We start from the raw sequence: 14,398 nt of genomic DNA, 5'->3' as shown, positions 1-14,398 counted from the left end.
TGGACTTTCAAAAATTGAAATCCACACAAAATGTAAATATGCAACCGTTTCTTTTCTGGTATTTGTTGCTAGAGAGTGACATTTACGGGGTTTTGATTGTGATTAATTATGTTCACGATGGCGTCCATCTGATTTTACGGTCATGCTACCTTGCTCATTGCCCACAATCACCAGACGTAGGCTACTCTGGCTACTACGAATAAAATGCGCCGCACGAAAAATCCTGAGCTATACCGGCAATCCACAAAATCAGGTCCGAAAAAGCACTTCATCAGCCCACCCCGAAAAACGTTGGCCTCTGGCTCCCACATGATGATAAGCCAAACTTCTGGTGGACATCGCCCCCAGACTTCACAGTGGGGTGGATTTTTTCACCAGTTCTTGTGAGTACATTCATTCTACTTTGTGCAGGCAGACAGTTTAAGTAAATCGCACCAAGCGCGAATACTCTTTATAATTCATGACTGAATCGGTCAAGGATATTGGTAATTGCATATATATTGCCATAAAGTTTTTATCCTCTCATAATTATCAGATTTTCAGGTACAATTGAGTGAGGAGTCGTCTTGGAAAATTTAGTAATTGAACATATTCGGGCGGGCGTGTTGAAGAAATTACTTCGTTGCATGTCATTATTTCGTGACCTACTGTCTGCTATATAGTGATTAGATATTTTAATCGCGCATGCGCACTAAACTAAAATAGGACAAGATTCTAAATTGGTATTTTTCACCCGCAAATAATTTTTCATTGTGGGATGACATTTGTCGTGTGGGGTACTTGATTGTTAGGACGGCGAAATTCGGCACGTGCCATTCGGGCGCTATGGACAATTAGACATCTATATATCGAAGTTTCCGGTCAACAAAGAGAAGTCCTTTCCGGTTCAGGATTTCTCGCTGCCGATTTATGGCACACATTTCAGAGTCCCATGTTAGTCTTAACTTCAACATGTGTGGGTGCGTCGTAGCGCGGTAATGTTTGACGACGAAATGCCTATTTCTATCAATCATCTGTATGTCTTGGAGAAAGGCACCTAATAAGCAAAACATTTAGTGACACTAAATCGCGCCGGGCGCGAAATAATTGAAATATGTAGGATAAAGTTTAAAAAAATATATATATACTTTCTAAGTCGTTTGCGAAATAATTTTGGGTCCGTTCAACGACTGCCCCTATACAATTGGGGTGTATGACGTGCCACAGTTTGATATTGCACAAAATGAATGAATCAAAAACGAACGATCGGGCAAACTGCGAGATTTAGCGAGTCAGCTCGAACTTGTCGCTCGCATGTCGTCAAATGACACGTCTTGAACGTCAAGTCAAATAGAACATGTTTCCAGGCGTAATGTCACCTCACGAAGTTCTGAATCAGTTTAAAATTTGATGTTTTATTTATTTTGTCCATGGACTAGCCTTCAAAATATTGCATCTCTAAATTAGGGTATAAAATTGTAATGTGCCTGGCGGAGCGGCAGGAAATTCGTCGCAGCTCGGCGGAATAGTCGTCGCGGAGAGAACCGCTGGTATAGCGCACACGGCACCTATTTCATATATCCCACGAGAGAATCTGTGATGTATTCTTAGTGATCAAGGATGGCGATCGTGTTTTCAGTCGCGGCGAAAAATATCATGCTCTTGAGGCATATATCTGAGTTTGTGCGTGATAGGTGTAATTTTCATTCAGTTTCCACCCGCTATGACCTCAACCGAAATGCTGAACTTGATATATTGGAACATGGCCTACTGTTTCTAGTAGGCCATGCTTGTAATGAGATAGGTGAATACCGCGCTTCATCAAACGTGAATCGCGAAGGTATGGTAATTGATCTGAAATAATTATGCTAGGGCAGAGCCTACGCACTCAACTGGCGTGTTCACTGTTCACATTAATTGCTTTTCGATCACACCTTGGATTTTCGTCATTACAACTATTAGTAATGAGTAATGGCGTTTCAAGATGCTAGTTTTGTAATGATTGAGGTAATCTTAACTTCTAGATACACATGTCTACAATTAATATATGGAAAACAAGTTCTTTTTATTATTCTGTTTTAAGATTACGTCTATTTTTCTGTTCATGCCTTCTTCTCGCTGTTATTTCTCAAGGTCATTTTCTTGGCGGAACACAACAGATATTGCTGGTATATTAACCTGCAATGCGTATACACGGGTCGCATTATGCCGCGTTATCCGCCTGGTGTTGAACATGAACTGCGCTGAGTGCGGATGAAAGCGTTATCTGACGCTTGCTGTATGGGTAGCCTGTTGCAATTTCAAGTGTAATTTGGGTGATGCTTCAAAAAGTGAACAACAAAATCAAGTGTGTTTGGATTTCGGGAGGACGGGTGGCCTCATATAGGATTACGACAAAAAATGTTTGTGGTATTTTCATTTGTGTCATTTAATGTGAGTTTCGAAATATAGACTATTGTCACAACGATTCTGTTCGGTCAAAACGTACGAGCGGGGATGCTTTGTGATACTTCCACACAGGTAAATTAATATGATCTGATGCAGGATACAATAACGGTGACTTCCCCTATAAAATAATTTCGGTAAAATATGTTTATTAATACATTACACTTCTAAACAATTGAAGTACCGCTAAATCCTAATGCCCACATCCAGTGCCGAAAAGCGATGCTCAGAGTGAATGAAATATTCATAATTATATACGATGCGACGAGATTCCAGCATCAGATTGGCCAAGCCAATGAATAATACATTCATACGGAATATATTGAATATGTGGGTTAATTTCAGCATGAATGCATTATTTAATTGTATGTTGAAGTTCTGTACCTCTTATAGTATAATTGACGCCCAATGCGGTTTGTTTATATAGGGTACCTGTAATCGCAACTAAACGATAACTGGATTTACAATTTACAGAGACAAGTCTCCAGTCAGATGCATTTGCTTCTAGGATTCTGAATAAGGGCAGAACGATTTTATGTGTTATGAACTCATCGCAATGAACAGTACTACCATAGTGTCGCAGAGTGGTTTGGACACAACAAATCTCAAGGCTCATTGGGATATGGTTACTTCATTTTTTCGTTTGACCAAAGGCAATTGACGGCAGTATTTAGACTGCCTTGTCGGGCGCGAAATTTGATAAAATTGGTATCAATCCAAAGCTACCACGGTACTGATTACAGAAGTATAAATTTTATTCTGCTCGTGGTCCTGAAATAGCCCAAATTTGCCCTCGAATTTTTGATTACAACGTAGTTTTGTATTGTGACGCAACAATGCCGTCTGAAATATAATGCCACAGCTCAGCAGCGGGTATGGAGGACCGCAAACCGCAAGCATATAGGTCATGGTTGTGGAAGCGATTGCGCACTGAGCAGTCACACTCTTACTCTCGCTGCGCTCCGGCGCACTTGCTCAGGAGCTGTGGTTTCTAATTGTCGACGGCATTGTTGCGCCACAATGCAAAACTTCATCTCAATTCAAATTTCGAGGCCGACTGTGGGGGTTCCGGGGCCATGATCTGAATACGATTTATATTTCCGTAATCAGTACGGCGGTAACTTTCGCGCTCGGCAAGCCAGTCTAAATAGTGCCATAAATTGCCTTTGATCAAGTGGGAAGACTGAAGTAACCCAATCGTAGTGCTCTGTGAGATTTGTTTATGTCCGCACCACTGTAGGACACTTGCTGTATTACTGTATCTGGATTAAGCCATGTTTCGTAACTTCCTTGGTGATCTATTAGTAATGAACATGTTTTAGCAGTGGTCCTCACTTTGAATACCTCGAGGAACACTTACACTAATTTGCAAGCAATCAGCGACCAGCAATCGGTATACATTTTCTTGTTTTGATATTGTTTGACTACTTACTATCCAAATATATTGAACACTAGCCAGCAATATGACTGACGACAACAGGAGTTCCGAGGATACCTTCTCTCTGGCTACTGCGAATACATCTGACGCATCGACAATAGTCGAGTGGGTATTTTTCGTACGTTATATCGGTATTCACTCTCTTAGTGCGACATTGCATTTGGAAAACCGAATTAACTCGATGTCATTTACCTTGTGACTCGATTTCAACGAGAGAAGCAAAATAAACAAATGGCAACAGTGATGATGCTGAAAAATATGCATGTGGATTATTCGGTATCGGTTAGGAATAATACATACGACCTTGGAGGTCAATTAGTCTTATCACACCCGCATCAGATATTACATGATCTCTGCTCAATCTGGCTGTAACGGATGTTAGTGGAAACAAAAGAATTATCCAAGTTAAAGGATAGTAGCAAGTCAATGAAACAATGCCTGGTGGGGCAAGGCACAGGTGTTGAGACGACGATAAGCGGTGGTCAAGTATGCCTTTTTCCAATCTATTATACGGCAATTCACAAGCATGTTGTGGTAGAGTATTCCAGATTAATATACGCCCGTAGCAGTCGATAGATCTCTCAATTAAAGTTATGTTTGAGCTCATTCACGAGTAGGCTAATTTCAAAAATATTTCCAACGTCGATATCAACAATAGGATATTGTACTTCTTTAGATTCCCCATCAGCATAAACTGCTTTGTGTGCGATGAAAGCTTCCATTTTATTTACGATTGTTGGTTTCGCTGACGATCCTCGGGATAACTCATCATATTTATGATCCAATAAGTGGTGACACATACATGGAAACATTGAAAGCAAAGGACACATAAGCCATTTTAACACCGAATATATTAAAGGACGTGGTGTCTGAAATCAAAATTGATGCGTAGAGATCTAGTGATATTCTCTAATTGATGCCGTCCTGTCATTGTAAGTTTTAAAGCAATATTGATTTACATGAGATATTTAGATCCTATCAACGACCATTTGACGAAGTCACAGTGTGGATAACTGCTGTCATTACCTTCACTATGTTAGTAATTGGAGTGATTTCGAACACGGTGACGATGGCGACGATCTTGAAATACAAAGCATTAAGGTCGGTGTTTTTGCAGGAGCCATATCACGTAATCCGCTAGCAATCTGTTTTCAGGAACCTATTCGTGTATTTTATCTTCTCGCTCTGCGTATCCGATCTGTTTTCGGCCATGATAAGCCCGTTATGGTGGTATCGACGAACTCTCGGCTTTGATGATTGGCCGCTGCCCAATTTCTTTTGCAAAGTATAGGAAAACTGCATAATGATAATTTCGACATATAGTAACTACTTTTCTGCGATTTACGCAGCTTTACTGGGCTGGTGATATCATGACATCGTTTGCTACCTCTTTGCACATCGTTGCTTTTGCAATATTTCGTTTGATGTCGATTCGGAGTCCACATTTGTTTGCGAGAATTCGTGATGGAATCGGGATCGTGAGTGACCAATTACTACATTGTTACAGGGCACTTCGAAGCTAGAATTAGTTCAATGTTTTCTCGTTCTTTCCAAAAGACACGGTCAGCGTGCATTGAAGGAATCAACGACTAATAACGAAGGAGTGATAGAACAAGATAAGTTAGGTGTCGTCGTAGACGTGAGATTGGAATCGTTAATTGTATCTTTATGATTTCCTGCCGTTCTTAACACCGTTTCTTTATTATTCATATGCTATACGTCTGTTCTTTTGAACTTTTGTTCCGAGAAACATTCGTAAGCAGACCCGGTGTCAAATTGGCTGCATATACTGTTGATTGGAATTCAGTCCAGCGATCCGGCCCGCGAAAAATTGCTTGGAATTTAGAATATAAATTCATGCTTAATGTGTGGGCAAAAGTTTAAGGCTTTACAAACTGAACCGGAACTGCGTCTGGTTTATTTATGCATCGTGTTTACGTCACCTACGTATACGCCGCAGTGTTGGGATCAAGTCACTACCTTCGAGTCACGAGTCATTTCGAGTCATTGCGCATTTTGACTCGAGTCAAGTCAAGTCAATCGATTTTCGAAGGTGACTCGAGTCAAGTCAAGTCACTCGATTTTTGGAGGTGACTCGAGTCAAGTCGAATCAAGTCAAGGCAAGTCACGAGTCAAGTCACAATTCAAGTCAAGTTGCCTTTTCCAAGTATATAAGCATGATTACGTCATTGCATTTTGCTAGCTGTCTGAAATGCAGGTTGAGTGGACATTGATTTTCTACCGATGATGAACTAATATAGAGTTAAAGGCGCTGAATCGCTCACATATAGGCTACGTAGAACTACTAAACTACGTAAGTAATTGCATACCCTCAGTTTATAGTCACCTTCCAAAATAGAGAATAGAGAAACGAATTGATAGGATGCAATAAATTACCTATTTACAAATTGATATGATACAATTCGAGCCTGCGCCAATTGGTGGGGACTATATGTAAGCTATATTCGAATTCAATTTCAATAAAACAAGAGGTTGGTTAAGGTAAGAACAGAGAAGAGAAATATACATTTTTCTATCAAATTACTTTACTATGCTAGTTTACAACAAAATAAGCTGTAAGCTTCGACTTCGTTTGCGGCTAATATATTTGTGAGAGTGAGAAAACAATGGAGGCTCAGTAAAACGCACGATCATTGAATGATTGGTCGCTCTCGCGGGTTACAGCAGCGTTTCGTGAACAATTCGACATACGTGAGATATAGTGATTTTTATCGACACCGATTACTTGATGACTTGAAATTGACTCGTGAATTTGCTCCGAGTCACGAGTCAATCAACATTTTTGATACGCCGAGTCAAGTCAAGTCAAGTCATTTTAGCAAAGTGACTCGAGTCAAGTCAAGTCATACGAAAAAGGTGACTCGAGTCTGACTCGAGTCAAGTCATGACTCGAGTCATCCCAACACTGATACGCCGTATAGGTAATCCAGGTTCAAAATAAAGGCAATATAGCACATATGTCGTAGCAATTGAATAGCTAAGTAACAACTCACGGTTTCTGTATTAAAGTTCAAATCTTGTTTGATACTAGGTCTGTGCTTGAACTTAAATCGTTACGGCATACTTTTCCGAATCCTTATTCGTATAAACTGATGCAATCAGTGTGGGTGATTAGGGGTCATCTACACTCACAGATAATATTATTTCAAGCAATGTTAAGCCAATTTCAGAAAGATTCGGAGCACTAAATTCACTGAAGTCAGCGGTGAGCCGGTCTTTTTAATAATGAGCACCTAGCAGGCCTCCGTGTTAGGAATATGATTTGATCGGCAATATGACAAAATCATGCAGTGAAATTCATATACACTCGGCCAATGCATACCGGCTAGCGGTATCAACCGTATTTTACCAATCTGCAGAGCTAGGCTCGCAGCCTAGTATTAACATTTCCACTTAGTACCATGCATTCAATATGTAACTCACTGATTTCAATTCACAAATATACTGCTCACCGCAGAATTTAGTCTTAACTTTTGTTTCGGCCCGCACACTTTTTTTTCTTATCAGTTGGCCCGCCGAGAAAAATTATTGCATTCCCCTGATTTAATGTAACAAGCGAATGAATTTACGAATTCATTCAGTATCTCTAACTTGAACGCTACATGATGAGATGGTACATTTATTGCTATGGGGAAACCAGAAAGAAACTGCTAAGGAATAGCCTGTTGTTTTGTCACAAGTATTACTCGATGTAGAAGTAGAAATCAAACTATTTGAACATGACTCGGCAGCATGTTTGGACAAGTGCCTATGGTGGAGACATCGTAGACCAATGGTTCCCAACCTGTGGGGAATTTGCCACTGATAGGGAATTCAATGGTTTCTGGGGGAGAATAGACGCATTTGTTAAAGGTTATATGGAGGATAGTCAACTCATTTACAGAGACACATGCGCGATTACCATTACCAGTTAACTACTCTGGAATGTATGTATCGAAAATTATAGAGTAAGTTGTTAAGAAAAATCCATTTTAGGTCTGGATAACCAATGATGGCGTTACAAACGCATCAAGCACGATCAGTATGACGTGATATAACGCTTTCGCTAAATTTTGCGGGTTACCAGTATTGGTTCACAATACGTTTTATGTCGCAGTTATAGGCGATTGTCTTGCGTATTGGTGTGGTTGTGTGTCTTGTGTACTCAAACAAGCCAATAGCTGCTCCGTAATGACAAAAGCCAAAAGGAACTATGACGATAGTTTTTGGTGGTGGGGAATGAAGACTCGGAATAAATCTGAAGTGAGGAATGAAGACAAAAGGGTTGGGAACCACTGGACGTAGACTAGACCTAATCAATCGTCGGTGACAATTTCCGAAATTGGAATGATGAATCATTGCCGACATTCGAGATACAAACTTATGGGTGCAATATTTGAAAGCATATTTTGCTACCGAGATGCACGAGGCCGGTATAGATCTAAACACTAATCCTTACTTAATAAAAGGTAGAAAGTAAATAGCTTGGCTTCAAAAACGTTTGAAGTGAAATGGAACCAAGCGGGACGTGCTTAAATATAGTCTCAGTAAAATTGCGTCCATTTTGCACAACGGATTTGCACATTTGGTATCCTTCAGAAAACACTATTTCAGCACTTCTTGTATGGTTTAGTATTGTATTTGAAGAATTTTCGTATTTTTTATAACCCGATGTGTGTGTTACACAATAATGCAGTACACAGCGTTTGTTGAACAGTTTGGTACAATTAACTTGAAGATATATGACTCTTGAGCGTTTCATGCGGTTAGTGCCAATTGCATTATAGCGCACGTGCATGTGCATTTGCGCAATTCATTTATTACGCAACAGTACATAGTATGTTTTATGATTTGTTTGCCTCTATGCGTGACTCTGAACAGAGAAATTGTTTTCCCGCTTAATTCGCCCAAAACACTGATAACCAAAGTACCCGAATTAAGATAAAGCCGACTGTAACACTTACAATATTGAACATGTGTTTTGCAGTACGGAATGGTACAATTCAACGATATGGTACGAGTAGCTTATAACACATCAGATGAACACACACAGAATATCATTGGCTAGGATCTTAAGTATGCAGTTATATTCTTGCGCGATTATGATTAATGTATTCATAAAAATTCAGGTATGCGTTCTGATTATCTGGATTGTCACTTTCACCTGCAGCTTTGTACCTTTTTACATTTGGTGCGGTGCGAGGAAAAGGGACCGGCAAAGCGATGCCCCTGACGCTAAATGGCCGTCGTGTACACTGCTGAAAGAATGGTGAATTCAATAAAATGGTTCACCCTACATTCTGCTCATAAAACACAATTATATCGCGTTTCCGAATTAACAGGTTTAAAAGCTTCATTCTGTACCAGAAGACCGGGTTCACCATGTTCTTACTCGTTCCGATGGTGTTTATTCTGTTCGTCTCCATACTCAGCTGTCTACAAGTCTTTGCGGCGACGCATTCATCGGTTGCTAAACGAAACGAAAGACAGAAAAGAAAAGAGAAACAAGCGATATTGCAGCTAACGCTCATAGTTGCTTCCTTCCTATTCGCCTACATTCCGTTCGTCGGTAAGTGTCTTGCAATTGTTAGCATTTCTAATTGCATTTAACGATATCATGCATGGAAAGATATCCCAGATTTGTTAGACACGTTCATTTCGTTTACCGTGATGCTTGAGTATATTTCACAAGGATACACTTAATGTGGTTGTCAATTATGCTATCCAATTCGAGCTGAAGGAAACTATATAGAGTAGAGATATACACAATTCAACGTACTGCTTTCTAGCTTTCTAACGCAATGGTTCTGAACCGGGGGTCCGCAAAACCTCGAAATTTATAAAATGATTGATAACCAAATTTTTATTTTTTTTTTAGTTAGGAAAGGCATGAGACAGTTTCGCTTCATAATTGTGAAGACTTTAGGACTCACATCATTAAAATAGTCGTCTGAGATGAAATATCGGACTGTGCAAATTCATTTTAATCGTCAACTTTCCAATAGCCTGACAATGTAAACATATTGCTGTTGAAAGATGTTTTGTTGAGGTTTTTGGAATAATGAAATGTTGGAGATATGTGAAACAGGGTGACTTCTAAATGTTTTGCAAAACATTTTGTATTTGGAGTTGCCAGTCTAAGCAACTTAGTAACAGTCGTTTGAAATAGAAATTCCTGAATTATTTTCCTAATTTTTCTCAATGAAGAAATTGAAACCTCGCCACGGAATCCATTTTCTCCACTAAATAACTTCAAGATAAGATGCTAGATAGAAATCACTAGGCTGGGCGTGATATTTTTATTAAAAACTCACATCAATAACTGTCGTCGAAACCGTTACGCGTTCATATTACATTCGCGACCAACATATCTTTGTGGAAATGGATTTCCAGCACTCGTTCATTTCAAATCGAAGATGCGGATTTTCAAGACAATAAATACAGTTGCAAAATTCACTTCGAAATAACAAAAGTCTACCCAATTTCTACACATAGCGTTTTCAAGAAAAGTCATTTTGTGGCCGTTTATCACTAGCCTACAACTATTTGCACGAGACAGATGACGTTTACGCGGCAATCGAGCTGATTTTGAACGATAGCTTTAGGGGATCCGTGACGATCCAAAAGGCGTCCGCGAAGAAAAAACGGTTGAGAACAACTGTTCCAAAGAATTTGAACTCGTTGTACGGACAGAAAATATCATCTCATAGTTGAATTCTGATGGGTAGCTACAAGAACTAGAGCAGCGGTTCTCAACCGGGGGTCCGTGGACTCCTGGGGGTCCGCGAAGCAGTTTCAGGGGGTCCGCGAGACCTCTACAGTTTAAAAATGGTTGATAACATAATTTTTATTCTATTTTTTAATTTGAGAAAGCATGAGGCAGTTTCGCACCACAACTGCTAAAACCTCATGACTCATATCATCAAAATGTTTTTTTTTGTTGGGGTTTGTGGAAAAAATAAAAATATGGAGATAGTAACGTCAATCAGGTTGACTTCGTAATGTCTGCGAAACCTTTTCGATTTGAAGTTAGCAGTCTCATCAAATTAGTGAACAGTCGTTTGAAATACAAATTTCCGAAGTATTTCCATAATTTGTCCCAATGCAGGGAACAACTTCTTGGAGGTACAGAACTTTAATATACAATTGAATAGCATATTCATATTGATATGAACCCGAAAATTTTCGGCTGACACTCGTCATGAAGCGGACAATGATATACCTGCTCTTAAAGCTCAGCTATCAGATTTTGAGCATTCTTATTGCGGATGCCCTATCGACAAGGCTGATTTTTTGATGAACAAGGAGTGTTTTGTTGCGATCAAAGCATTACGCTCCAACCCTGAAATTCATATCACAGTTATATTGGTATGCAGCCTGTCTTGTTAATGTTCAATTGTTCATGCTGGTTGAAGATGTTGGCTCGTAAATATATATGTAAACCCGAACAGAACAAATCGTTTCATGACAGTCTTTCTCTGGTTGGAAAACTTGGATCCATTCTTTGGAGCATACAATTTGTTCATACTTTTTGATTAGGATTTCACGTTGACGGTAGAAACTCTCTGCGGGCCGATCAAAATGCCGTTGCAGGCCAAATCCGGCCAGCGGTCCGTATGTTGCCCGTCCCTGCGCTAGATGCTGGACGTGATATGTTTATAAAATATGTGTTTCTTAGTTTTGGTGCCATAAATGTTGCGATCACACCAAAAGTATCGTCGGAAGCGTTATGCGTTAATATTGCATTAGTCTCCATCTATCTTAGCGGAAATGGTTTTCGGCACTCCTCGTTCATATCAAAACGAAGCTGCGGATTTTCAAGACACGACCACGTACTTCAAGAAATACAGCAGCAAAATTAGCTTTGAAATAATAAAAGTCCACCAATTTCTACATAAATAGTATGATGTTATCTTCAAGAAAAATCATTATTTTGCTGTTTATCACAAGCCTACAGTTCATATTTGCACAAGACAGATGAAGGTTGCACCATAACAAAGCTAAAATTGTACTAAAACTTGAGGGGGTCCGCGAGGGTCCGTGACGGTCAAAAGGGGTCCCCGAAGCCAAAAAGGTTGAGAACCACTGAACTAGAGTGTGCTCTCTACAAGATTTTGTATTGTTCATTGTGAAATCCCTGTACTTTTTGATGTCTAGTCTTCCTTCATAAAATTTTGTCTCCATCTCAGCCTTTCCACTGAACTGAAGAAATTTGAAGAAATTTCAAAATCAGTGACGCATCCCCTTCAATAATATAGAGGAATAAATAGGCTAGACATGGAATTAATTTTGAATATATCTCCCTGATGCCATGACCCGTGTTGCCATGCCGTAGTGCCATTTTCACTTCAATGCATCATCTCCATCTTACGACCGTTCGTTGTTATATTCTTGTAGCGTACGGCTACTGGGCAATTGCAGAACGTGAAATCACTAACTACACGCGAAGAGTCGATTATTATTTCGGGGTGGCACAGTATATGATGCAGCGATTCTCCGAATGCATGAATCCCGTCTTTTACAATGTCGGCTCGACTAAAATGCGCAAGCACACAAAGGCATTCCTGCGCGGGATTTTCGGAAACGCTGCAACGCAAGGAAATGGGGCATCGCTAACGCCGACAGTGTTGCACGGTACCAGTAACTGAAAGAAAATAAGTCTGCGACTCTACCAAAGAAATACGAATCGGAAGCAAGTGAAATTTTGCGACAACGGTCACAATATCGAATGTAAACACATAGTACCTAAAACAGTAATTCTTACCAGTGTTGTCCAATGATTTCAATGAACCATAGTCTCAGCGGTTCTCTACGGGCAAGGTTGCTTAAAAACACTTTGATTGAAATATGTTTGATCAGTGTTTTAAACAAAGGCCTTTGAAAAAGTTGTGTTTTCTAAAGTTTTAAAAGTATGCCATAATTGTGTAAATATACTTTCCCAAAAAAACATGTCGAACGAGCCTACAGACAAATACCACGCGATATAGCAGACGTATACTATATGGCATTGTTGGAACCTCCAAAATTGTCGGTTCAACAGTTATAGTGCGTTGATATTTCTGCAAAGAAGCTATATTTACCCAATATATTCAATTGTCAATGTCAATCCGCTATGACGTCACAGTTGAATATTCGTGACATCAGGGCTTAAAATACAATGCAAAACATGTTTCAAACAAGGGCCCTGTTTCAAACATGTTTGTTTTTAATTTATTTTTGTTTTAAATGCAACCATATCTACAGGTCTAGACATAAACGTACCTCATGTAAATGATTTGTGATGATACGTCCGTCTTTACTACTGTTGTTAGGTGTAACTAGGTCCGAACAGTAATCGAAGTATGGCTATCGTATTGATACGTCATGTGCACGGCGTGCGTAGGGGAGGTTGGGCTTCGAAGTCGAAACCTCGTCCTTTTGAAATGCCAATTCTATACCTTCATTATTTAAAGCAATTGCCACTGAGCAATTGGCGTCATGGTGTTGCATCTTTACCGAATAATACGATGGCACTTTCCAAGGTTATTTCCGGGCTGGTATCTGAATGGGAACGGCAGAAGACGCACGAATTTGCAATAAATATTCATTGTAATGTTTTAGTGTTCCGTGAAACGTAGAATTCAATGCTTTTGTTCTGGTAACACTCTGTTGGCGCACTGTTCATTTTGTACACCAACCATCTATAGCATAGATTCTATACTATAGTAATGTGTCAGATGTGTATATATTTCCATGTTTCTTTTAGTGTACATTTTGGTTTTTAGAACAAAGCGAAAATATGGGTTCCTCGCGGGCTTACAGATTTGGAGTATTTTGTCGCTCAGAAACTAGGGCTTTGTGTGCCAGACCTTATTGGGGGGGGTTGATAGGGGGTTATATTCCCCTTCTGGTAAATATCACATTATCTTTTATTGGGTGTACCGTTAAAGGATTGCTCAGTAGTACATTAAGATCCGTAGGAAGATGTTGCAGGTTACACGCCCCGAGTAGAGAACATCTTTGGGATCGGTGACGCGTGCACGCAATAAAAGATGTGCTCTAACGTTTCGGGCACTTGGCATCGTTCACAGAGACTACTGCCATGATGGCCAATTCGCTGGTGTGCATTTCGCCGACAGTGTCCTGTTTGAAGACAAATAATGATATAGTTTTCACGTTGCTTCAGTTAATGTAGTTGTGAGGTAGTAACAACGGCTTAGACGAAAACCCTACACGCTCAACCGGAGTTGTGCCATGGAAAAATATTCCGATCTCTGCATCGACATGGGTGTACGAGGAAGGTTTCTCGGCATGGCCATTAAGCCAATTATAGCATGTGGATCGTCGATGTCCCGTGAGTCATATCATACCCCGGATGGACAAGCTTCTAAATAAGAAAAAGTTGCATCTATGACACTGGATTGTGTTTCCTAGCTATTGGCATTGGTGTTATAGTATAGTAACATCCGTAACTAATGCATACCATTAAGCAATATAAGTCATTCAGGAGCCGAGCGGTATACGCAGTGTTGAAAAAACAAATCAGCGTTACGGGAT

The 14,398-nt window shown here is 39.9% G+C and overlaps 1 protein-coding gene across 1 annotated transcript; it reads left to right on the top strand.

Annotated features, from left to right (window-relative positions):
• Nucleotides 1-3,549: 3,549 nt before the first annotated feature.
• Nucleotides 3,550-13,648, top strand: LOC145444545 (growth hormone secretagogue receptor type 1-like). The gene is made up of 8 exons (XM_080322540.1): nt 3,550-3,817; nt 3,880-3,967; nt 4,835-4,963; nt 5,018-5,147; nt 5,212-5,340; nt 8,992-9,131; nt 9,205-9,431; nt 12,260-13,648. The coding sequence occupies exons 2-8, from the start codon at nt 3,888-3,890 to the stop codon at nt 12,508-12,510; spliced, it is 1,086 nt and encodes a 361-aa protein (XP_080178666.1). The 5' UTR covers nt 3,550-3,817; nt 3,880-3,887; the 3' UTR covers nt 12,511-13,648.
• Nucleotides 13,649-14,398: the final 750 nt, after the last annotated feature.

This window comes from Botryllus schlosseri, chromosome 8, assembly GCF_051294905.1.
Source record: "Botryllus schlosseri isolate E-star chromosome 8, Bs_hap1, whole genome shotgun sequence".
Lineage (NCBI taxonomy): Eukaryota > Metazoa > Chordata > Ascidiacea > Stolidobranchia > Styelidae > Botryllus > Botryllus schlosseri.
This window is presented reverse-complemented; position numbering and strand designations above follow the sequence as displayed.